The sequence below is a fragment of the Vicugna pacos genome, chromosome 4 (assembly GCF_048564905.1).
Source record: "Vicugna pacos chromosome 4, VicPac4, whole genome shotgun sequence".
NCBI classification, from domain to species: domain Eukaryota; kingdom Metazoa; phylum Chordata; class Mammalia; order Artiodactyla; family Camelidae; genus Vicugna; species Vicugna pacos.
This window is the reverse complement of record NC_132990.1, coordinates 79,412,570-79,435,010: the sequence shown is the minus strand read 5'-3', so window position 1 is coordinate 79,435,010 and position 22,441 is coordinate 79,412,570. Positions and strand designations below refer to the sequence as shown.

Below are 22,441 nucleotides of genomic sequence, written 5' to 3'. Positions count from 1 at the left end.
TAGTTGACCTCACAGGCTGTGGACTAAAGGGAGTGCCCTAGGTATCAGTGTGGTGCCTGACCCCTAGCACCTGCCCGTTGAGTGCCACCCTGCTGCCCCCAGTGTGGGCTCTCTAGGCACAGGAATTAGGGAAGAGGAGGCTTCCGGGACGCGGGGGTGGAGGCCTAGCCACCAGCCCATCTCTCAGCCCTGCTGGCAGTCAGCCTGCCCTCGGAGGGGGTAGTTCTCACAGCACCTATGGATGGGGGGTCGGGTAGGGCCCTGCTGGCAGCTGGGGGGGGTGCCTGCTGGACTGGGTGTCAGGTAGGAGCAGAGAGGTGGCTGGGACAGGTCAGGCCCTGCCAGAGGCCAGCAGAGCAGGGTCGCACACCTGGCCTCAGAGGGCTGGGCCAGGCTGGATGGCATATGGCATGTGAGGGGACTGGACTGCTTAAGGCCTCCTACCTGCGAGGATAGTCACCCCTCAGAGAAGAGGGATCTGTGGCCCGAAGGCAGGGAGCTCAAGGGCCTTCCTGTCTACCCACGTGCCTGGGGCTAGGGGGCAGCGGACCTCCCACGCAGGCGGGGCCCCAGCAGCAGGGAGCACACACAGACGCGCAGTAAAACAGGAGAGCTTTATGGTCCGAGTGTTGAAGGAGAACGGAAGGAAACGAGTGTGGAGGGGCTCCCAGCTTGGCCTGTGCATGTGCCCAAGCTCAGGTGCAGATGCAAAGCTGGACACCGGTTCCGGGAAGACCCTCCCCCAGGAAAGGCGCCAGCGCTGCTCAGTGTCTGCACGCAGGTGCCCCGAGGGTCCGGGGGGGGGGGCTGCCGGTCTGCAGCCCTGGCTGAGCCACAGCAGCAAGCGGAGGCCACCCGCATGCAGCAGGCCTGGGCGAGCGTGTGCGGCCGGCGGCAAGCAGGGGTGGGCGGGTGACGAGGACAGCGCCCCGCCCCTGTACACAGCCTCAGGCCTCCCTGGCCTCAGTCCCATCCCTGAGAAGCGCTGGGGGCCAGCTGCCCGTAGAGCCTGCAGGCCCAGCGCCCCCAGCACACACGGAGTGGGCGTGTCGCCCCAGGTGGCCAGGTCTAGAGCTCCTCGTAGTCGCCACCCCCGCGCAGGTGGCTGCCCGGGGCTCCGCCCCCCAGGAAGGCCTCCAGCTCGTCCACCGCCGTCCTCTCCTGGCCCCGCGGCCGCCGTCGCCGCCGCTCCTCCCTGCCCTCCGTCTTGTCCTTGCTCCTCTTGTGCTTGCTCTTCTTCTTTGCGGCCTTTTCTTCCTCCTGGTGGTGGGAGGGGTACAGCACAGAGTCACGCGGGTGTCGGGAAGACGGCCGGCCCTGCACCCCACGCGGCCGGGCGTCCCCGGCGAGGGCTCGGGGGGGCGCAGGTACCTCTCTGCTCTTCTTCTTCTTCTTCTTCTTCTCCTTCGAGGGAGGCTTGCCCTCTTTATCTACACGGGTAAGAGCAATGTCAGCTCCCTGTGTGGGAAGCCAGGTCCCCCCCAGGCCTCTGGACTGGTGTGGGAGGGGAGGCCTGGGCTCCAGCCTGCAGTGGGCGGGCTGGCAGAGGCCTCTGCCCTGGGCCTGGGTGGGGCTACAAAGGCCACGGGGCCCCTCCTGAAGACAGGCAGGCACTTCAGCACCAGGACAAGCCTGGAAAGGTCCCCTTCTCTCCATCACGGGGACGAGGAAGTTCCAGTACATGCTCCAGGTGACACTGCTGGGCTCAAGCAGCCCAAGGTGGAGGCGGGGGTGGGGCCAGGGAGCCATGGAGCTGGCCAGGGCCACACAAGCCACATGTGCTCATCAGGCCTGGAGACCACGCCAGCTTCTTCCATGGAGGGCCACAAACGCAGGCCCGGCCTGAGGGCACAGAGGGGCTCTCAGCCAGCTTGTGGCAGCATTGCCCACGCCCCCAAATGCCTCCTGCATGGCCACTACGACAGCAGCCCCCAGCTGCCCATCCTTCAGCCTGGTCCTGGCCTGCAGCCTCGTAACCCCGGGAGTCTGGGATGTCACTGAACACAGCTGGACCCCAGACAGGACTGAGGAAAGCCTGGGACGGGGCTTCTGGCCTCGCTCCTGTGCTCTGGGGCCCCAGGCACTACGGGACAGGTAAGGGGTAAGCAACGCGCCCCCCGCAGCAGGACGGGGAGGGAGGAGGGCAGGTGTCCCGCCTCGGCTACCTTCCTCGCTGCTCTCCTTGGGGCCTGTCTCCTCCAGCCCCAACCCGAAGAGATCTGAGTCATTCTTCAGTCTGAAGGAGGGGACGGGGGCCTTTAGGGGCAGGGGTGGCTGGGCAGGGCTGCCTTCCTCGTCCGTCACATCTGAGAGGTCCTCTCGCACTGGGAACTCACCCTGAAAGGAGGAGCAGGCAGGTTGGCCGCCATGCCCCCAGCAGCTGTCTCTGGACCCTCAGGGCAGCCCCCTTGTTTCTCCAGCAGGTGCTGAGCACCGTCATGAACCCATCTAGAGTGATAATGGCCTGAGCGTGGCGGCTGTGACACCATGGTGACGCCAAGGTGATAGGCTTGGCCTGGCATACAGAGCCCCTCTGGGGTCACACAGGCTGACTTCAACTTTAGCTCTGCGAGACCCCCACTGCATTCTCATACTTTCACTTTCTGCCCCCGACACTTTTACTGGGCTTTGAGACAGTGGGCACCAAGGTCGGTCCTCACCACTCTCCGCTGGGCATCTGAGTCGCTCTCAAAGTCAGGGTCATCCATGACAAAGGAAAGCATCTGGGCGGCGATGGGCCCTTCAGGGTCACTCTCTGACGATGCCACCTGCTGGTCCTTCCCCTCCTCGCGCCCTTGGGAGGTGCCCTCGGTGGGGGCTTCGGTGCCACCTGGCCAGCGGGGCTCTGCAGCCCCGGGAGCTGTGCCCCTGTGTGGCCTCGAAGCCTTGGTGGAGGACCTGCAGGACAAACGGGGGTCACGAGTCCAGCCCTCTGCCCCCAGGGTACCCCTTGCCTGACCCCCAACTTACGGTTTGGTCTCTGGCTCAGAGCACTTCTTGGGGGCCAGCACAGTGGCCTTGGGGTGCCCCGCCTCCTCCTCTGCTTCCTCCTCACTGGACAGAGCAATGTGTTCCCTAGGGAGGGAGCCCATGGGCGGCTGGAGCCTGCCTGGGGGCTGGTCTTCAAGGTCCACGTCATCCTGGAAACCTGCTACCATGGGGTTTCCGCCTGGGGCCTCCTCATCACTGCAAAGGAGGGCAGGGTGGGCAGAGGTCACGAGGAGGTGACAGAATGCCTATCCTGACCTCTGGCACCTCTGGCACCAAATGTGGGGCTGCCTCCGCCCTGGGTACTCACGTTCATCTGGTCACAGCGAAGGGGGACCCCATTTGAGGGTGGTCCTGGGGACGGACCCCCCCAGTCGCAGCAGCAGAGCTGCAGCACAGAGGTGAGTGGGGGAGGAGGCATGAAGTGGGGCCAAGGAGAGGGATAGAGACACCCACTGGTGTGGACATCTGAAGTGGGTACCATCCTGCAGGGTGGTGGGGTGAAGGGTGTGGGCCCCACGGGTGGTGATGGGCTCTGGGGGAGGAGCACGGTGCATCTCTAGAGAGACGGTGAGGACGGGGATGCGTGGAGCAGGGCTGACCGGGGCCTGGCTGTGCAGGGAGAGTGTGCAGGCGGGGGGCCAGCAGGCCCAGAAACTGACACCAGACTCCAGGCCTAAAGCTCTCTCCCGCCCTGACTGGCCACCCCCTGGAGAGAAAACCTGGCCCTGGGGCTCCTGCCCTCACCTTGCCAGGCTCTCAAGTGGCAGCAGCCTGAGACCTCGGGGGGGGGGGGGAAGAGTGCTGACAGGCAGCGGGACCGAGTCCCCACGCCCCGGAGCTGCGAGCAGACCGCCGTGTCCTGGGCTGGCCTGACGTTTCTCTGAACTGCAGTCAGACTGTGGCTGGGATCCCTGCCCCCCTCGCAGGCGTCAGGCTTGCAGAACCTCGAGGCCCGGCCCATGGCTGGCAGTCCCGGGCCAGCTGGTGTCCCCCGTCCAAGCCTTCCTTCAGCTCCCCAGCTACCCCAGCCCTGCTTTTGCTCCCAGGGCCCGGAGGCAGCGCTGGGCTGCGGGACGCCTGCCCGCTCTGCTTGCCCAGCACCAGGAGAGGCAGCAGGGCCCGCAGCCGAGGCCCTGCCCTGACCTGTCGCTGTCTGGTGGGGCCTTGGCTCCCACTTTCTTCTCGTCCTTCAGGGGGCCTGTGTCCTCCAGGAAGCTGCGGTCAAGGCCATCTTCAGGAATAAAATCCTCCACGTTCTGGACTCTTGCTGGGGCCTCCGCAGCTGGGACTGGCTCTGTGGACCAGACACCAGCACTCGCTCAGTGCCCACCGAAGCCGGGCGGTCCCAGGGGGAGCTCACAGGGCTGGGCCGTGAGCAGGGTGGTGTGGGGCTGCTCACCCAGGAGCAAGAAGGGGGACCCCTTCCCAGTCCACGAAGGCTCTGGGACCAGGGACGCAGTGCCACTCCCCACCTGGGATGCCTGCACTCACCTCCCAGGGCTGCTCCCAGGGCCTACCTGGGGGCAGAGGGGCTGCCTCGGCGGCTGGCGTGGTCCCAAACAGCCGCGAGATAATGCTGCGCCGTGGAGGTGGGGCAGGGGCCACGGGGTGTGCGGGGGGCAGTGGGGCCTCCGAGGGGGATGGGGGTGATGGGCAGGCCGAGGGGGCGTGGACGGGCGGCTGTGGTGCCGGCTGGGGTGTGCTGGGACTGGAGCTCCCCGTGGACACTGCACTTGGAGGCACCACAGGGGACTGGGAGCCCGAGGACGGGCTCTGCCCGTTGGTGGCCAGCGGGGACACGTGGCCACGGCTGCGTGCCTCCATCATCTCGAGGAAGCTGAGGGGAAACAGGGCAAGGGGTGAGAAAGCCGCCTTCCCTGCATCTCTTCCTCTGCGGCTCCTCGGAGGCTTCTGTTGGGGTGCTGATGGTGATGAGGTCCCTGCCCTCAGGCTCAGAGCCCTTCCCCACAACCAAAGGCCTCTGCCTGCCCTTCAAGGTTTCCCAGCACAGGCTGGCAGGGAACAAGCCCGGGGGCACCTCCGTCTGGGGTGACCGTGCACACGCAGACCGGCTGGCTGGGGAGTGACCGTGCACATGCAGAACGGCTGGGTGTCCTGGCTGCTTTTTAGGCACAGGCACTGGCAACACGAAGAAAGGGTGTCCTGGGAGGGGAGGGGGGAGGTGTGTGCGTGTGTGTGGCAGGCTTTGCCCCCATTTGTTACCTAGGCCTGAAGGGAGCTTTCAAACAAGTTCTGGAATGGAGACCTTGTAAGTGTGGATCATGGCAACACCCCTGCCGAGTCCCCAGCAGCACTGCCTTCTTCCCGTGGCCTGGCCCCTGGAGGCTGGCTATGGGCAGGCGAGCCTCGAGAGGTCCCTGCCATCTCCCCAGGGACCATGTGCTCAGTGGCACCAGGTGTCCAAGGTCTCAGGCAGAGACCTGGTACCCCGCCAGGGCCATCCTGGCAGCCGGAGTGGCTGAAAACACCCTCCCCCAGAGTGACTCCTGCCGCTCCCTCTCTCACTGTTCCAGAACCAACAGCTGAAGCTGGCTCTGGGGAGACCCGAAGGCCCTGCCTGGCTGGGCCCCAGGCCAGGAGCACAGGTAGGGAAGCAGCTTGCCCCCACCCTCAGCTCTGACATCTAGGTAATTCAACAGAACAAAGGAAACACCTGTTTTTAACGGTAGTTCGGGGTTATAACTTCCCCCTACAAGTGAGTGCTTCTGCTAGGAGCTGCGGCACAGACGGGCTGCCACCTGCTCCGGGAGTCCTGCTGGAAGTGTGCAGGCGCAGCCAGGACAACACGCCCTCCCTCCCTCCCTCCTGCCAAGGACCAGAGGTTTAGCTTCCTCCCAAGGTCCTGGAGGTCTCTACACTGGCGTCAGTCCGGGAAACTGCGGTCAAAATAGGGATGAGGCCTCGGCTGGAAAATGTCAGGGCAGCTGGCCTAGCTGGGGCCTCGGGTGGACATACGGCTTGGGTCAGCAGCTCCCTGCACCACATGCCGGGTGGCCAGCAGGCGAGGCTGGTCTGGACAGAGGATGGTTGGAGGCAGGCAATCGGAGTGTCAGTGTCTGCACCGGGCCCACGTGCCCGCACCCCCACCCCCAGCCAGGTGGCTGCCTGGGGGCAGCGGCTGCAAAACTGTTTCTGGTGGCCTGAGGGTCTCACTGTGCCCCAGTTACACCCAATCACAGCAGCAAAGCGCTCAGTGGGCAGGGGTAGCGGGACCTGGGGGTCTGCCCTGCCCCCATCCTCAGGGAGAGTCAGCAGGAACCCAGGATCTGCTTCTCAAGGAAGGGCTGCAGGCAGGGCGCACAGCGAGGGCCACCCTCACCCCCTCCCCTCCCATGGGGTGGGGGCCACATCCAAGGCTGAAACAACCAGACCTCTTTAAGCAGCACGACTCATCCCAATAGAGGGATCTACCCGGGCGGGGCGGCATTCCCACTGCTCCCCGGCTAGGCACAGGCCCAGGCTCAGGACCTCCAGCCTGGCCCCCAGGGCACACTTGCCACCTTTCCGGCAGAGCCCTGCCTGCAGGTCTAACCTCCAAGGGCAGGCCCCTGAGGCCGACGTACATGTCGTAGTTCTGGTCCTCCGTCTCCTGCTGCACCGACAGCTCCTCCAGCGTGGCGTCGATGTCCAGCTGGTTTGTCTCCAGCTGCCGCAGCAGCGTCTCCCGCTGCAGGAAGGAAGCAGACCCCTGAGCAAGGAACGTCACCACAGAGGGCTGCCCCTTCAGTCTTGTGGTCCCATTCAGCCAGCCTCTGACCAACAAGGGCTCATGGGGCCGAGCTGCAAGAGTTCGGAGCTCCCGGTGTTGCCCAGGCGGCCAGCATGATGCCCCAGCCACTCCGTGGGGCTCCAAGGGCAGATGCTGTGCTGTGAGCAGACCACCCAGGGACAGCGCCCTGGTCACACAGGTGCCCCTGAGGTTTAAGAGGCCTCAGTGCTTGCTGAAAATGCCTTCCTGCGTCTCCGGGACCAGCCGGGGTGCGCACGCGCCTCAGCTTTGGGGCTCGGACCTCACGTGCGCCTCAGCACAGCTTCCAACAGTGGGATGTCCTGTGGTCCCACATGCGATGCGAGGGGCTGTCGGTCGCCGCCCCGCACCCACACCAGGGGGGCTTTCCTTGCAATCTCTGTGTACATTGTACTTGGATAAAAAGTTAAAGGGATCCTTAGAGCAATGCAGAGGGACACCCAGGGTCCCAAGGGAAGGACTGGGTGGAGGGTGCGGCACGTGTCTGCGAGGGCTGGATGCACTGAAAATGCCCGCTGCCCCATGTCTCTCCAAGAGGACAAGAGGAAAGGAGAAATGACTGTGCCCCCGAGCGGGCTCCGTGTCCTGGAGAAAGGACAGAAACCACTGGGGCTATAGGAGGGCCCTAGGTCAACACCCCAGTGACTAGCTGTGTGGGTGACACGTGTCCCCGCTTGTGACAAGCAGGGCGGTTGGTCTGTGGTCTTGTGCCTGAAATGCCATCACCCACCTAAGACCAGACAGACCCTGAGTCAGGCACGTTTTGGGGCTGTCACAGCCCAGCGCAGAGGGCCGGCGAGAGGGCCCACCAACCCCGGGTCTGTGGTCTTGACGGAGGCACTGTGGAAACACGAGACCCTGAGACTAGGGGAACCGAGCCAGGGCCCGAGAATCCTGTCACTTCTCTGCAGCCTTCCTGTCAGTCTAAGACCACTCCAAGACAAAAGGGCCACTGGAACAACAGAAAGCTGCAGACCAGGTGGGAGGAGAGACTTCTCGAGCTCATTGCTTCCGCTCCTGCCAGGCTGGGGCCAATCCACAGCAGGGACACAGTGGCCCGGCCACAAGGGGGATCAGACGGGCCCTGTGCTGGGGCTGCGCACACATCTGCGGTGAAGATGGACCGGCGCAGGGGCCAGTGAAGCTCCAGGCAGGGGCCAGCGCAGAGGCGGGGGGTCACAGTGCCCACTGGTCCGGGTCAACGGTCCTCAGACCGAGAAGGACATGCAAGGACCCCTGTGTCCCCTTGTGCTGGTCTAGGTCTCCGGCCAGCCTGGCAGGGCCCTAACTGGTGGCCCCGCCCCCCATGCCACGCCGCGCCGGCAGGCCTCACAGGCGGGCGCACCTGAAGCTGCAGGAACGGAATGTTGAAGAACCTGTGCAGGTACTTCAGGCCGAAGCTGTTCTTCATGGACGACTCGGCGTAGCGGAAGTAAGAGGAGCCCGGAGGCCTGTTTGCCAAGAGGACAAAGACACAAGGGACGGGGTGGCAGGGCCAGCACCGCACGCAGGCCGGGCCGTCTCCTGCAGGCGCTCCCCTCAGCTGGTGCCCACCAGGTGATGCTGGGGCTGGGCTGATGTGCCCCCATCCGCCCCAGCAGGACCCCGCTGTGCCACGCCCGACCCTGGCTCTGGCCTGAGGCATGGAGGGAGGCCGCTCCACCTGGCACCTGGGGCTGCTCAGTGCGGGGAAGCCAGTACCCAACCCCTGCCCCGCCCTCCCTCCAGCTCGGCGCCCCCTCCCTGAGCTTACCCCCACGCCCTCCATCTCAGCCTGGGCCTCCCCAGCCTCCGCAGGTCCTGCCAGCATGGACCGGAGGGCCGGGTGTGGGTAGCACAGGGAAGCTGGGGGTGGGTTAGAGGGCTGGGGGACACGGGGTTGTGTAGCCGGGCGGGGCCAGGGCTCGAGGCAGAGGAGGGCCCAGGCGGGAGTGCCCAGGCAGACAGGCTGAATGGCCGGGCACCCACCTGTCCAGGTGGTCGATGAGGTCGCGCACATCGTCGGGCAGGATGACCCGGTGCTCACCCATGTCGCGGTAGTTCCCCAGCACGCACACCGGCACGTGCGTCGGCACTTTGGGAAGCTCCCGGAGGATGTAGTTGAAGGTCCTCAGGAGGCGCATGTGGGGGGAAGACGAGCCTTAGCTTTGGCCTGACACCTCTGCCCACCCCCACAGCCTTGGGGAAGTGTGTGGGCGCCCGGATCAGCACCCCACCAGCACCCTCCCGTGTGAGAATCAGGGGACCACGCAGTGGGTGCTCTTGGACGCTGCAGATCCTCCCGCCACCACATCCCACAAAACAGCCTTTGGTTCTGCCTCCTGACACATGTCCTCCCTCGATCTGTCTCTACAGCCCAGGGCTCTGCTCTCAGTGGGTGTGGGGCTCACACCTGTCTCCCCATCAGCATGAGTGTGTGGGAGAGCCAGATACAGCAGCGCTGCGTCTGCAGCCTGAGTTTCCTCCTATTCACACGCAGTGCTTTACTACCCTCAGAAGGGCCGAGCGTGTCTGCCACCTGTCCTGGGGGAGTCTCCTGCCCCTGCCGCCAGCTGCACTCAGACACCAGCTGCTGTGCCAATGGCTGTGTCGGTGGCGCCCCCCCTGCTTTCCTTTTGAGTGACGGGGCTCTAGATCATGTCTGCACCGCCTCCCGCCCCACCAGAACTGAGTACCGGGTGTCCAGGGTCCTGGGATCCAAGAAGCTGCCCAGCCCCCAGCCCAGGACCACCTGCCCACTGGACACCAGCCCCTGGGCCTCACAGCTCCAGGAGCCTCACAGGCACCTGTGATCCCGCTCTCCCCATGGGGTCCTCCTGGCCTTCGGCTCACAGCTCGTCTAGCCGAGGCTACAGGGACATGAGGCCGACATGACCACTAACAGTGCCCAGGCCAGACTCCACCTAGAAACAGCCCTGCCCACCCCCACCCCCGTGGAAGCCGAGGCGGCGGGACTGCTGCGTCTCACAGGTGTGAGCTCGCCAGGCCCCACCCTCCTCCTCCAAGTGGTCCACAGCCTCCCGGAGGCCTCCCAGGTGCGCTGGTGGGCAGCCCACTGCGCGTCCCTGCAGGCGGGAGGGCGGGCGTGGGGCCCCGTGGGCTGGGGCCGAGGCTGGTGCAGCTGTGACAGATCCCTGGGACCCGAGTCCCTGACAGGAACCCTAGGGCTGGCGTGTGAATGTGTAGATCTACCAGCCCAGCGGAAGCGTGAATGCATCCTGAACAAAGGCGTGCGCGGCTACAGCTCAGTGTCAGAGCAACACCCAGAAGAGAGCCTGGCTAGCCCCCACAGTAGTTTCTGGTGACAGGATGGGTTTTCCTGTGAGCACCGGTGACCCAAGCAGTAATAGTAATACAACTTAAGCAAACTTCGCTGGCCACTCCCAGAACAAGCCATGGGCTCCGCCCTCAGCATCCTTCAGGACTCCCATTTTCGGTGGTGTGCAGGCCTGAGACTGCTGTCCCAGGAAGGCTGGTCCACAAGGCTGGCCCTTGGCTGGTCTGGGAGTAGGGGGCCCGGGCCCGGGCAGCGGGTCTCCAGCCATGTGACTCAGGGCTCGGTGGAGAGGACCCTGGGTGCCGGTGAGGCTGTCTGCACACCCGCCCGCACCACTCCCCTGCTGACCCTGCTCTGCAGCCTCCACTGCGGTGGACATAGGTGTGTCCTGCTGGCAAATCCAAGAGCGTGGGGGTCCTGGGAACCCTCAACTCATGGGAGCCACTTGCTGATGCCACACTTTAGACGGTGTTTGCAAGAAGGGCTGCGGGGCCATGGAAGGCGAGGGCCTCACCCACCCCGACCTGGCCCCAGATACACATGCTGAGACGCCAGGACCTCCAGGCCGGGGTTCTGTGCGGCCGGACAGCCAGCATGCACCGCCCGTGGCTGGCCCTCCAGAAGCCCTGGGCACCATCACTGACGCCGGCACAACCACCACCGTGGGCCTAGTGGGCGGCGTGGTGCCGGGAGCCGGGCCTCACCACTGCTTGGTGATGTCGAACATCATGACCACCCCGCTGCAGTTCTTGTACACATCCAGGAACTCGGCGTCCAGGGCCATCTCGGACTCTGCCTGGGGACAGGGGGGACCGGGCATGAGACGGTGCTCCGGGCTGGGCCCTTCGGGTGAGCACCCTGTCTCCTGGAAAAGGCTGAACAGGGCTCTGATAACTGAAAAGACAACAGTTAGTTTCATTTTGGAAAAAAAGAAAAATGTAAACGCAACATCGTCTAGCGTGGAGGACACACTGTGCCTGCCCTCTCCCTGGGGTCCCTGCGCCACCGAGGTCGGCAGCACCCTGCCCTCAGGGCTCGCAGACTCTCCACCGCGGGCGCACATGCCGGAGCAGGCACGCTGGGGCGGCTGCAGGGCTGGGGGCAGTGGAGACATATGCCCCAAAAGGGCCAGCGGCCACTGAACCTTCCTGTCCTAAGCGGGAGCCTGTCCGTGGACAGGAGAGAAGGGTCCTTGGAGACCGAGAGAAAGCCCCTCAGACGGGCAGGAAGCAGTGGCAGCACAAGAAGTGCCCTGCCGGAGCCACACTGGAAGGCGGGGCCTGTGCTTTGAAGGGCCGGGGCCTCTGTAACATGGACACAAAATTCGGCCAGTTCGCCCAAACACCTGCCACCCCATCTCCGTGTGGCGTCTGGCACATGTGGCAGCAGCTCAACCCAGTCACCCTGCAACGCGACAAGGGCAGCCCAGGGTGGCCCTGGGTCCACTAGCACCACTGGGGGCCCCGGGAGGGCCAGGCCGGCAGGCGGCGGGGTCTGAAGGGCGGGGCCCGCTCACCCCGCCCCCACCATCGCGGGCCACATGGGAACAGACACTGCTTACCTCCTGGGGGTCATTCTCCATCTTCAAGCCGTCGCCTCGCTTCTTGCATTTTCCTTAAGCAAAGAGACCAAGTCACGGGGCGGAGATGCTGGGCAAGGAATGCCTGAGTGGGGGGCAGCCCCCCCTCCAGCAGACGCCTCGCTCAGCAGCGCTGGAGCCCCAGAGCTGCGCCTTCTCAGCCGGCACCGCGGCAGCCCCATGGGAGGCAGGACGCGGCCCCCCCCGGGAGGCCTCCCACGCAGTTCCAGATGCGGTGCTTCCTTCCCAGACTGACAAGGACCCCGCCCTGGGCCAGCCCTACCCAGCCTTCGAGGCCGTGGAGGGCCCCTGAGCCGGTGCCCAGGATGGATGAGCTGGGCTCGGGGGTAAGAACCTGGTGCCATCACCGTCCCTCCCTTCGTCTCAGGTGCTGAGTGAGGAGGAAGGGCTGTGTCACCCTGCGAGTCCCGGAGAGACAGCAGGCCAAGACAAACACCCAAACAAACAGGAGTTTATGAAAAAGCCGACCTATGAGGACAGGCGGACGAGGGCGGACAGCGCGCGTGTCACAGAACAACGGCAGCGCAACAGAGAAAAAGCACATTAACAAAAAGACACAACTTACCTTTGTCAACGACATCCCAGACTTCAACTTTCACGATGTCGTCGGTGGCTGAAGTAAGGGGAAAGAGTAAGATCAGCCCCCAACGCGAGCACCTGCTTCACTAAGATGGGCTCCCAGGGGCGGTGCGGATGTCGCCGCCCCCACCCTGCGCCGCCCCCAGGGGCATGCTCCCGCCTGCCCAGGATGCCCCTCCCTGCAGCGCAGTGGGGCCTGGCTCCTCCCTGGGCTTCTGCTCAGGTCTGTGAAGGATCCTGGCCCGCCCTCAGCTGACACCCTCCCCATGTCCCGGAGGCCTGCCCCCAGCCAGGCCCACACAGCCAGGAGGGGTCTGCACCCAGAACCCAGGCCTCCGCAGGCCCACCGGGGGTGCGAGCCCTTGGCGCTGCAGTGGATGTGATCGGGGCTGACTGCCCTCCCAGCCCCACTCCATGTCCATGACCGGCCTCGGCTTCATTGTGAGGGGGGTCGGGCAATCAGCAGGGAGAGTCAGACTCTCCAGGTGTGGGTCCTGCATCATGCTTCTACCAAAATCCTTTGGAGGCCGAGGCCAAGGCCAAGTGGAGCTGGCTTGGGACAGGCCCTTGCAGGCCCACCTTTCGCTTTTATGGGGAGGCCACGTCCATGGTTGTTTCCCAGTCGTGCAGTGACCACTGCACCTCTCCCGAGGCCGTGTTCTCTGCTCCACGGGAGCTGAGGGCCAGGGGAGCCGACTCTGAACGGCTAGTCTGGGGTTCAGGCCTGTGCCACACCTCCAGGCAGTGGGCCAAGCACAGGGACGGCTGGCTCACTCCCTACCCCGAGGATTTCGCAGGAGAAGGGAAGACGTGGGGAGCTGCTTCTGTGCAGCCGGGAGGCAGGGCGACGCTGTGTCCACGCTGCTGCCCTGGGACGCACTGGACGTCACTAAGAGGGAGTCAGACTCCCACAAAGGCCCCGAGTGTCCTGCTGGCGGCCCACTGGCTAGCTTTTTTAATGGAAAGGAATGTTTAAAATGGCCCAAAGGCCTTTTGCTGTTACGATTCTTAAGCATGCAAAGTGGCTTCTCCGCTTCCCACAAGGGTGCCACACGGTCAGAGGAGTGCAAGTTCCCGCCCACTGGGCTACCGCCGGGAGGCCACAAAGCGATCTCGCAAACAAACCACCTCCAGGACCCTGCAGGGCCGGGCACTTCACAACTGGAGCCAAGAGCTGGGCCTCAAGGGCGAGGAGCCCCTTCTGCTTCCCTGGGGCCCGGTAAGCAGACTGCAGCAGGGGTGTGTCCCCGCCCAGAGGGGTCCCCTCCAGGACACCTCGTGTGTTAACCCAGGAGTGTCTGCCTTTCCAAGGTCTCCAGGATGAGTGGGCCCAATGGCCCAGCTCCCCAAGGGACTGAGTCTCCATGGCAGAGGGGACTCCCACGTGTGTGCAGTGTTTCCATGACAACACTAGGTGGGGGGAGGCAATGGCAGGAAGGCACCCCCCACCCCGAGCTGCGGCACTGTGCCTGCATGGCCTCCTGGGAAGCACCTGCCCCAGCCATACCCTGCCCTGCTCCCGCCGCGCCCCGCCCTCACTTTTGTAGTTCCAGTGGATGCTGGTGACCTGGATCTCCTGCGTGGGGATGTACTCCTCCACGAACTTCTTGCCCTGCAGCCGGTGCCACAGCGCAGTCTTGCCCGTGTTCCTGTCTCCTCGGATCACAATCTTCACTGGGGGAACAGGACAGATCAGGGAAACAAATCAGACCGAAGAGCCCCTGCGCACAGACGGCGGCCTGAGCGGTGGGTGGGCAGGGGAGCTGCTGAGGGCGGGCTGGCCACGAGCCCCCCACCCCTCCAGGGAACAAGGCTGTCAAGCTCCGGGCGGGTCGGCCTGGCCCCGCCCTCCCTCCCCGGCCCCTGAGGCACTTCTCCCCAGGCAGGTGGTCTGACCACCAGAGGACTCTGCACCCACAGGAAAGCAGTCTTCCCAGGGCCGGCGCTCTGGGGGCCTGGGGCTCTCAGGCGCAGGCGGGGGTCACCACCGCAGCACCCTTGGTTCTTACGGTCTGCTCTTAACCTACTTCCCCACAGCCCTGGCACTTGAAGCACACGAATGTGCAGAACGCCGGGCGCCTGGAACCACGCGCGGGGTGGCAGTGGGAAGCGTGCACCCTCCTCTGCTGGCTCATCAGGTCTTTAGGAGCGGCCGCCTGCGTGTGGGGCGTGAGTATGGCGAGAACCAGCCCGCAGGCAGCTGTGTGTGCGCGTGAGGACAGAGCAGGTGGGGAGAGCCCACATCGTGCCAGTGGGACAAGTGGGGATGGGAGCACAGGGGCCAGGTCTTGAGGCCCTGCAGGAGGGACTTCCCGCTGCCTCAGTGAGAAGGCATGGGGTTCAGCAGAAGAGTGTTCTGGAAGGATGATGGGCGGCTAGTGCCGTGTAGAGCCCACGGGCCGGGGAGCGGCGGGAGAGGAGCTGACAGCCTTTGGTGGTGGGTGGACCTCAGGGGAGGGAGATGGGGTCAGCAATGACTCTGAGGTTCTGGCCCAAGAACAGGTATGGATGGTGTCCCCATCAGCGAGATGAGCAGCCCGTGGTGAGCAGGAGGGGCTTATGGACCTCCAGCAGATGTGAAGAGCTCGGTCGGAGAGCTTGGATCGGGTTGGAGCTCCCTGAGCAGCCGAGCAGGCTGAGCAGACAGTCGACAGTGCTCCTGCCTGGGCCAGCTGTCCTGGCACTTGACCTGGCCAAGCTGCTCCTCCCCACTCAGGCCACTGCTCAACTCCTATTTCAAGGCCCCTCTGTTCTCAGGGACACTTCTAGGAACCTGCCCACCTGGCTCTGCGTCCCCGGAAACCCCGCTCCAGTCAGCAAGGCGTGTCAGTTGTCAAACTTTAAACTTCTCTGGTCCAATCTCAGGGACACCCCTCTCCCACCCTCTTTATCATGCCGCCAGAGAGGGCACAACTGGCCTCTGTTCTCGAGGTCACAGGCAGCCTGGCCCTGAGTCTGGCCAGGGGCCAGACATGACCTAGGAGAAGAGTCCAGACGTGTCCCTGATGGAAACGCAGCTCTGGGTATGACCTGGGTCCGAGCGGGCACTGAGCTGGCCTGCAGGGGGTGCTCGATGCGCACGGGGTCCCGGCAAGAGCCAGGACAGACAGACAGGCTGTCTGCAGCCCAGCCCTGCCGGGGCAGGCCCCCATGTCCCCAGGAGACCGCTGGCCAGGCTGAGAGAGGGGGACAAACCCAGCATGTCAGTCTCCACGTCTTCCTGAGAGCCAGCCGGGGCGCTCCCTGTGTCCATGGAGCTGGACCTTGCCTGCTTCTTAGCGCCGGCTTCCTATTTCCTGCTGCGGTTTCTTATCTTCTCGGAGCTTCTGGGAGGCAGGTCTGTTTACTTTCCAAGCTACTTGGTCATTTTGTGTCGTCTTTAGATTCCTGCTTACACTTTCAAACCTCTTGTTTCTTTAAATACATCAAATGCACTGACTCCGCACCCTGTGAAGCCTGAAGTCCTCAGAGGCCTGGGCCAGAGGCCGGCCGGCCGGCCCGTCGCCCCCACTCACCCCACTCCCTGAGAGCTTTATCCTCGGCCCTCTTTGAGGAAATTCGGACCACCACCAGCCGGGAACCTGGGAATGCCGTGAGGAGAGTCTCCACTTGATTTGGGGGCCTCAGAGATGCTTTTGGGGCAAACCAACCTGGAGGTCACTCCCAGTGCTCGGGGGCCCAGCTGTGAGCGGGGCTTTCCCACTGGACGCCCACCCCGACCCCCAGGGTCTGGCTGGTGTCCTCCAGGAGAAGGCAGCCTCAGCGCCGCTTCCCTCCCAGCTCCCACTTCCTCTGCTTTAAAGTCAACCAGCTCGAGAACTGAGTGACGTATTAATGTTTTTCTGCATGTTTTATTCAGACCTTCAAAAATATTTCTAGGAGCAGGGCTGCTCAAGTTACCGGCTCGCTCATACTGCCTGAAACAGAAGCTGGCTGCTGCGGGAAAAGCCAGGGCTAGTCTAGTGTTTTCTGCACGTAAGAGCATCCTGACAAAAAGAAACTGGCATTCCTGATTTTGTGTTAATTTTATATTACTTTTTTATTTATTTTTGTGTGGGGTGGAACGCCACACACAGACACGGAGTTCAGTGAAAGTGGGGAGGTTCTGTCTTGGCCAAGACTGTAAAAGGAGCGCCCCTGGCGTCTCTCACTACATACAGGTGCAGGCTGTGGGAGATGCCCTTGAACGGGTAGACATCTTCTGTTGTTCCTACTTTGCTAAGAAGTGGGCTTTTCTCATTTTCTTTCTGTTTTTCTGTAAATCACGGATGAGTTGAATTTTATGAGGTCTCTGTCTTATCCCCAGTGAGATCATGCTTTTCTCCTTAACCCACTGGTGAGTCTTACGTATCTTCTGGTAAACAGTCCTCGTGTCTGGGGTGGTCCTGCCTGTCCCGGCACGATAGCTAGTTACTACTGACATTCTAGTCCAGATCCGCCTCCTGATGCCCTGCCAGGCACTCACACCCACGATCACAGGCGAGAGGCAGTCACTCTCCGGCTGTCCGGTCCTCGCTCTGACGTTGACAGTTACCACGATGGACGTGCAGCGCCTCCGCCCACGGCGCCAGCTCGGTGCTCTGCTCTCCGAAGGGCGGGCAGGGCCTCCCCAGACTCCCTGCTTCTCGTTGGGTCAGTCTCTAGGATGCTGTCCTGAGTTTTCAACTTACTGGCAGAAAGTCATTCATAACATTTTATGTTCTAAAACTTTGTAGTGTGGCTGCGTACTCTTCAACATCCATGATATCGGCTTTGTCTTTCTAACCGACATCCGCAGAGGCCTGCGCCCTTCCTTAGCCGTGTGCACACCCCGTGTGTTCTGCTGGTTCTTTCTAAAACCCACCTGCTGCTGCTTCTCTCTTTGCCATTTCCTTCCTTTGACTTTATTGGGGATTGTCCGGTTCTTCTCGTATGTTTTCAAGCCGTATTCCCAAGTCAGTGACCACCACGAGTATGTGGGGCATTCATTATCACTGAATTACAAATACTTCCTTGACCTGTAAATTACTTAAAATATTTTTAAGTTTCCCCCAAACCGCTGCCTCTTTTTGTTTTTCATATCCAACATTACTCACTGAGGCCGCAGACCGTGGTCTTTAGGGGACATCCTCTTAGGTGTCTGTTGAGATCGCTGGTTCTCAGGAGCTCTCTGGTTTTGGGGGGGGCAGGCGTCTGCTTCTTCACTGAGGCGCCGCTGACCCTTCTCACTCTGGCCCTGCCGGCTGCTCAGTGCCACCACGGCTCCAGCTAAGGGACTGTACACGGGGGGGCAGCCTCCTTGTGGCTGACCTTCCCTCCTGCTTTGCCCCCACAGCCCTGCTTCCAGCCCTCCGACGGTGTCGTGCTGGCCGGGCCGCTTGCGCACTGCGCAGCCAGACACAGGTCTCCCCACAGACTCTCTCTTCTCTCTCTCACCTGGTGAGTCTGCTTGTTCACGGGCACCGGGTGGGGGGGGGGGGACAGAGGCAGGGAATCCAACCCCAGTGCGTGTTAACATTTCTAGTCACCACCGCCCCCACCTTCCTGCCTTCTTTCTCATTGGGCAAGCTTTTTTTCAGTGCCTTTTCCCACCTGGTATTTCTTTGGCAGATCTGCAGTCATTCCTATTCTCTGAATAGTAATCTTAATAAATGTCTCCATCCTCCACTGCACTAGCACAAGGACTGGTGGCGGACGCCTGTCCGCTGGTCAGCTCCAGCTGGGCTGGGTGCTGACTGTGAGTGTTCTGGCTTCTCCTTCCACACCCACACCGGTCACTGTCACGTGGCCACTATGACCGAAACTTACGTACCTGTTTCCATGCTGACCTGCACCCTGTCAGCCTCCTCTACCCCAGAGCCCCACGTCCATCTGAGTGGAGCACGTCCTCCAGGTTTACTTCTGCACGAGCCTCTGCACGGGAGCCGCCCACTTTAGGGTGGAGCTGGGATTCATGCTACTCCCTCTGGAGTAACTGCCTACTTGGTGCAGATTTCCAGGCTGACCGGGACCTTCCCGCAGGAACATTTCCACCACTGTGGCTATCAGCTGTGTGCTCAGGTTCCCGGCTGTCCCTCTGAAGGCAGTCTGTTTGCTCTGGCTGCTTCTTTTTCATTTCGATGTTCTGAAATCCCAATGATGTGTTCAGCTCTGGAAGCTATAAAACCCCAGACTTGGACTCCGTGGAGTTTCCTGTACTTCGTAATCTACAGAAAAGACTCAGTTTTCATTTCTCCAGTAACCACCCTTCTCCATCCTAGCAATGCTTTCCTTTTGAAACAGATCGCAGGTGAGCCAGGGCCTGCCTCATGCCAGGCCGCGCATCTCCCTCTTGGGCACCACCTCCCTCTCCCGCTGGGTGTCGTGTGGCTTCGCCTGCCCGATAGCTTTTTGCTTTAGTGACCCAGCTTTCCCATTTTCGGAGGCTCCCTTTGGCTCTTTTTCAAACACAACTTGTCTGTTCAGAGTCTTGATGTAATCTGAGAACAGTTTCCTTCTTTTGTATCTTGACCAGTTTTAACATATATTTGCTTTTCATTCTCTTTTGAGAATTTGAAATTTATTCTTCAAAAAAGACAATCAGTTAGGGTGAAAAAGAATATGAAAATGAATATATGTATATTCATGTATGACTGAGCATTGTGCTGTACACCAAAAGTTGACACAACATTGTAAACTGACTATAACTCAATAAAGTTAATCAGAAGAAATGCTATAATGTCAGAAATAAATAAAATAATCTGATTTCACCCATTAAAGAAGTAATCAGACTCTACTTTCAAGTTAAAAAGTCAAATCAGTCTCAGAACCTTAGACACTGGCTCAAATTAACTAAGTGATGCAGTGGAAAACCAGATTCACCTAGGAAGTGATAAGAAGACCTTTACTTAAGAAACAAGCGGCAAACTAGCTGTTTTACTGAACAGATTAACTCTCTGCCTCTATCCTATGTCTTTTCTTTCAAAGTGAAGCCACAGTGCAGAAGACACCAGGATCTCCTACAGAACCTCACCATCTTTCCTGCCCCCTGACTCGATAGTAATTCACTCATATTCCCACACGTTTCCAATAAAATAGCGAATCTTTAAAAAATATTTTCATACCACCCCCCCGCATTTGTTTTATCTTGGATACGAATGATGCAATCACGCTGTAGGAGACACGATATAAATCCCAAAGGCGCCCTTTCACCGGGCCACCAGTAGGGGTCGCTCGACTTCCAGAGGGCCCACTCCTGTGCATCTCCCCCCACCCCCCCACCCCACCCCCCAGCAACATGGCAGTTGCTCAGGGCCCTCTAAGGTTCTGGTTCACAAGGTGAGCCCCAGCCCAACCCCAACCCTGACCCGGCTCTACTTCTCGGCCCTCAGACAGGTTATCTGGTTCCATACACGTCGTGTTTAGTGCCTCCTGTCCGCCTTCCCGGAATGCAAGCTCCACAAGGCGGAGACTGCCTGCTTTCTCATGGATGAACACTCATCACTGATGGTCACTCAATAAATATTTGCTAAGTAAATGAACACTAGGGAAGGAAAACCTACAAAGGAAAATGTGGCAGATCATGCGCAGCAAAGGCTCGGGAATTTGCAAATCGGCCTTGCTGGGCAGGTCAAGTAATCTGCCAAACTGTTTATTCCCAAAGAAAAAGCTCTCTTACCCTGAAACCAACCTATCAAAGGTTTCTCGGTAAGGAAGTGTCTAACCCCATTTTAAGTTCTAGCACTGAAATCTGACCAGCCAGGACTCAGCTGTCCCAATGCCTGGAGGCTTTCTTGATAAGGATGCAGTCGTGAGCAAGGGCAGTCTGGACAAAATCCACAAGACTGACCGGTGCTCCGTCTCTGCACCAAACACAAGTGGGTCAAACAGCAGGAGCAGGAGGTGACCAGCTCAGACAGCATTCTTGCGCTCCACGTGCGGAGGACTTCCACATCAAGAATGTGGTCCAACGTTCCATGCAGGTTTTGATTATCAATTTGAAGTGAACACTGGGACTCTCTGTGTCACAGGCATCACTTCTCATCACAGCAGCAGAAAAGAGAACGACTCATCTGCTCAGGGACAAATAACACACCTGGTAATCATCAACTTGTACCTGTAAACATCCTGAATCTACAATGGTCATACTGCTACTGTGGTCCCCTAAGGAAGATACCTTGGAAATCAAATACTAGAAAAGTTTTATTTTACTGACTAATAGAAGAAATAAAAAAGTTTCAGAGTTGCGTATTAGCCAAGTACAGGGCCAACATCGCCCTAAAATGGAATGCAGGTCCAGCTCTCAGGTCCGCTCAACTGCACCACCTTCCACTCACTTTGTTTCCCGAGATCAGAACCTGCCCCTCAGCTGCCTGAGGCGGATTTCTTCTCCAGAATGACTCCCATGACGTCTCTACTTTTTACTCCCCCAACTCAGGACTAGTGAGTGTGCTCACCAGGGAGTGTTTTTCAGAAGGTGAACATTTTCCAGATCTAATTTCCAAAGGACTAGAATTGAAATTTTAAAATAATACCATAAGTAATAAAACTAAATAAAAGAATCATATGTAGATTCTAAAGATTTGTGTAAATGAGTATTTTGAGTTATTATTCCCTTCTTTGAATCTGAGACAAATACATACAAAATTGGGTAGAATACATGTAAAACAATCTTTCTTTTAAACCCAAAGTCTTTCCAGTCAGTTTCTTAATATGCTACACTGTTACCGAAATACAACATCACAGAGACTGGAAGCCTCCCACCACTGAAGTGGCAAAGAGTGGAGGAATGTCCAATATCTTGTAGCAATGTATGGAAATACTTAAGAGACAAATAATTTAAAAGCCAAGAACAACATAAAATCTTTATATACTGCTAGCAAAGAGCCAGCAAGATGCAAAAACTTCAAAGAGGTCAAGAGGACAGTCAGCGTCTAGGAGCTACGCAATTTACATAATTTGTAACAGGGGACTGGAAACTTCCCCGGGCTCTCTGGGCATCTGGTAACGACTCCTCTCTCAAGCGGAAGAAAAGTCTCTACAACAAGTAACGATCCCCGTGCCTTCTGGAGCTTTCCTAAATATATACCCTACAAATGCTTCTTTAAGGGGGGGGAGGGGACAAGAACGTGTGGCGTCGCCGACATTCCCTCTCCAAACTGAACATGAAGTCCACAGAGAAAAATCCCACACCTCAAACCACTGGAGTCGGCGGAGTCCTCCGCTCCTGCGCGTGACCACCCAGTTCACGGACGGAGAGCCCCATCACCCACTCAAGAGGTGTCACAGACCACACAGCTCTCCCCACATTATGTAAGAATCCCTCTTAGACGAGGTCACCGAGGCCAATCGGGGTACCGCAGACGCAACACAAACCTCCTGGACGAAATCTGACTGTGCAGAGTGATCGCACGAATCTCCTATCGTGCCAGCATTCCTCCGGGATGACCCACAGGTCAGAGGGGAGCGCTGCGGGCCGAGGCGCCCACCCTCCGGCCCTGGGGTCCTCTAGGACCTCGTCTCCGGCCAACATCACCTCCCGACCCCAGATGAACGCCCCTGGGGCGCCCGCAACCTGCCCGGCACAGGTAGGCGCTCAGCACATCTGAACACAGACGGCGAGGCCCTCGGGGCGCGACGAGGCCCCCAGCGCTTCCCGGGCTGGGCGCGACCCGGTTTCCGCCAGTCCCAGGCGACGCGGCCCGGGCCCGCGGACCCCGCGGGACGGCGCCCTCCCGCCCCCGCCCCACTTTCCACGCGCCCCCGCCCCACTGTCCCGTGCCACTCACTGTTGTACTGCACCCCCTTGGCGAAGCGCCTCTGCAGCGCCTGGTTCATGGACTGCAGCCCTGCGGGGATGTTCTTGTCGCGGCCCGGAGCCTGCTCCGACCCCACAAGCTTCTTGAGCGCGGAAAACATCTTCCCGCTCCCACGTCCGAGCCCGGCGCGGCCCGCGAGCTCAGCGGCGGCGGCGGCGGCACGGCGCGGATCGCACCATGTCCCGGGTCCGGCGACCGGGAGCCTGCCTGGGGGCGGCTCGGGGGCTCAGCCGCGGCGGCTCCGCTCCGACCCCCGCGGCTCCCGGCACGGACGCTCTCCGCCCGTCAGCGCCGCCATCTTGGCGCCGACTCGGCGGGCGCGCACCTACGGGGCGCCGCGAGGACCACAGCGGTGCGGCGCGCGCCGGGAGGTGCGCATGCGCAGGACAGCGTGGTCGGAAGCAGGCTCGGGGCGTGTGGCTACGGGGCGCCGCGAGGGCCACGGGAGG

At 60.8% G+C, this 22,441-nt stretch overlaps 1 protein-coding gene across 2 annotated transcripts; it reads right to left on the bottom strand.

Moving 5' to 3' along the window:
- Positions 1-595: 595 nt before the first annotated feature.
- RABL6 (RAB, member RAS oncogene family like 6) lies at positions 596-22,333 on the bottom strand. Of its 2 annotated transcripts, XM_072960533.1 has the most exons (15): positions 21,963-22,332; positions 13,756-13,890; positions 12,203-12,250; positions 11,599-11,651; positions 10,742-10,833; positions 8,729-8,869; positions 8,106-8,211; positions 6,576-6,679; positions 4,509-4,828; positions 4,135-4,285; positions 2,971-3,186; positions 2,661-2,898; positions 2,166-2,337; positions 1,372-1,430; positions 934-1,260 (listed from the first exon to the last, which is right to left on the bottom strand). In XM_072960533.1, the coding sequence occupies exons 1-15, from the start codon at positions 22,090-22,092 to the stop codon at positions 1,069-1,071; spliced, it is 2,157 nt and encodes a 718-aa protein (XP_072816634.1). In that variant the 5' UTR covers positions 22,093-22,332; the 3' UTR covers positions 934-1,068. The 2 variants fall into 2 exon arrangements, with proteins under 2 accessions (XP_072816635.1, XP_072816634.1); XM_072960534.1 differs by lacking the exon at positions 2,166-2,337 and having other exon boundaries at positions 596-1,260; positions 21,963-22,333.
- Positions 22,334-22,441: the final 108 nt, after the last annotated feature.

What these genes read in the sequence shown, in the direction of transcription:
- RABL6 (XM_072960533.1), bottom strand. Translation starts at nt 22,092, where the DNA reads ATGTTTTCCGCGCTCAAGAAGCTTGTGGGGTCGGAGCAGGCTCCGGGC. An exon ending in TTCGACATCACCAAGCAGTG is followed by an intron (nt 8,870 to 10,741) that starts GTGAGGCCCGGC and finishes GCGCCTCCTGAG; the next exon opens with GACCTTCAACTACATCCTCC. An exon ending in CAGATGCCCAGCGGAGAGTG is followed by an intron (nt 2,338 to 2,660) that starts GTGAGGACCGAC and finishes TCCTCCTTTCAG; the next exon opens with GGTGAGTTCCCAGTGCGAGA.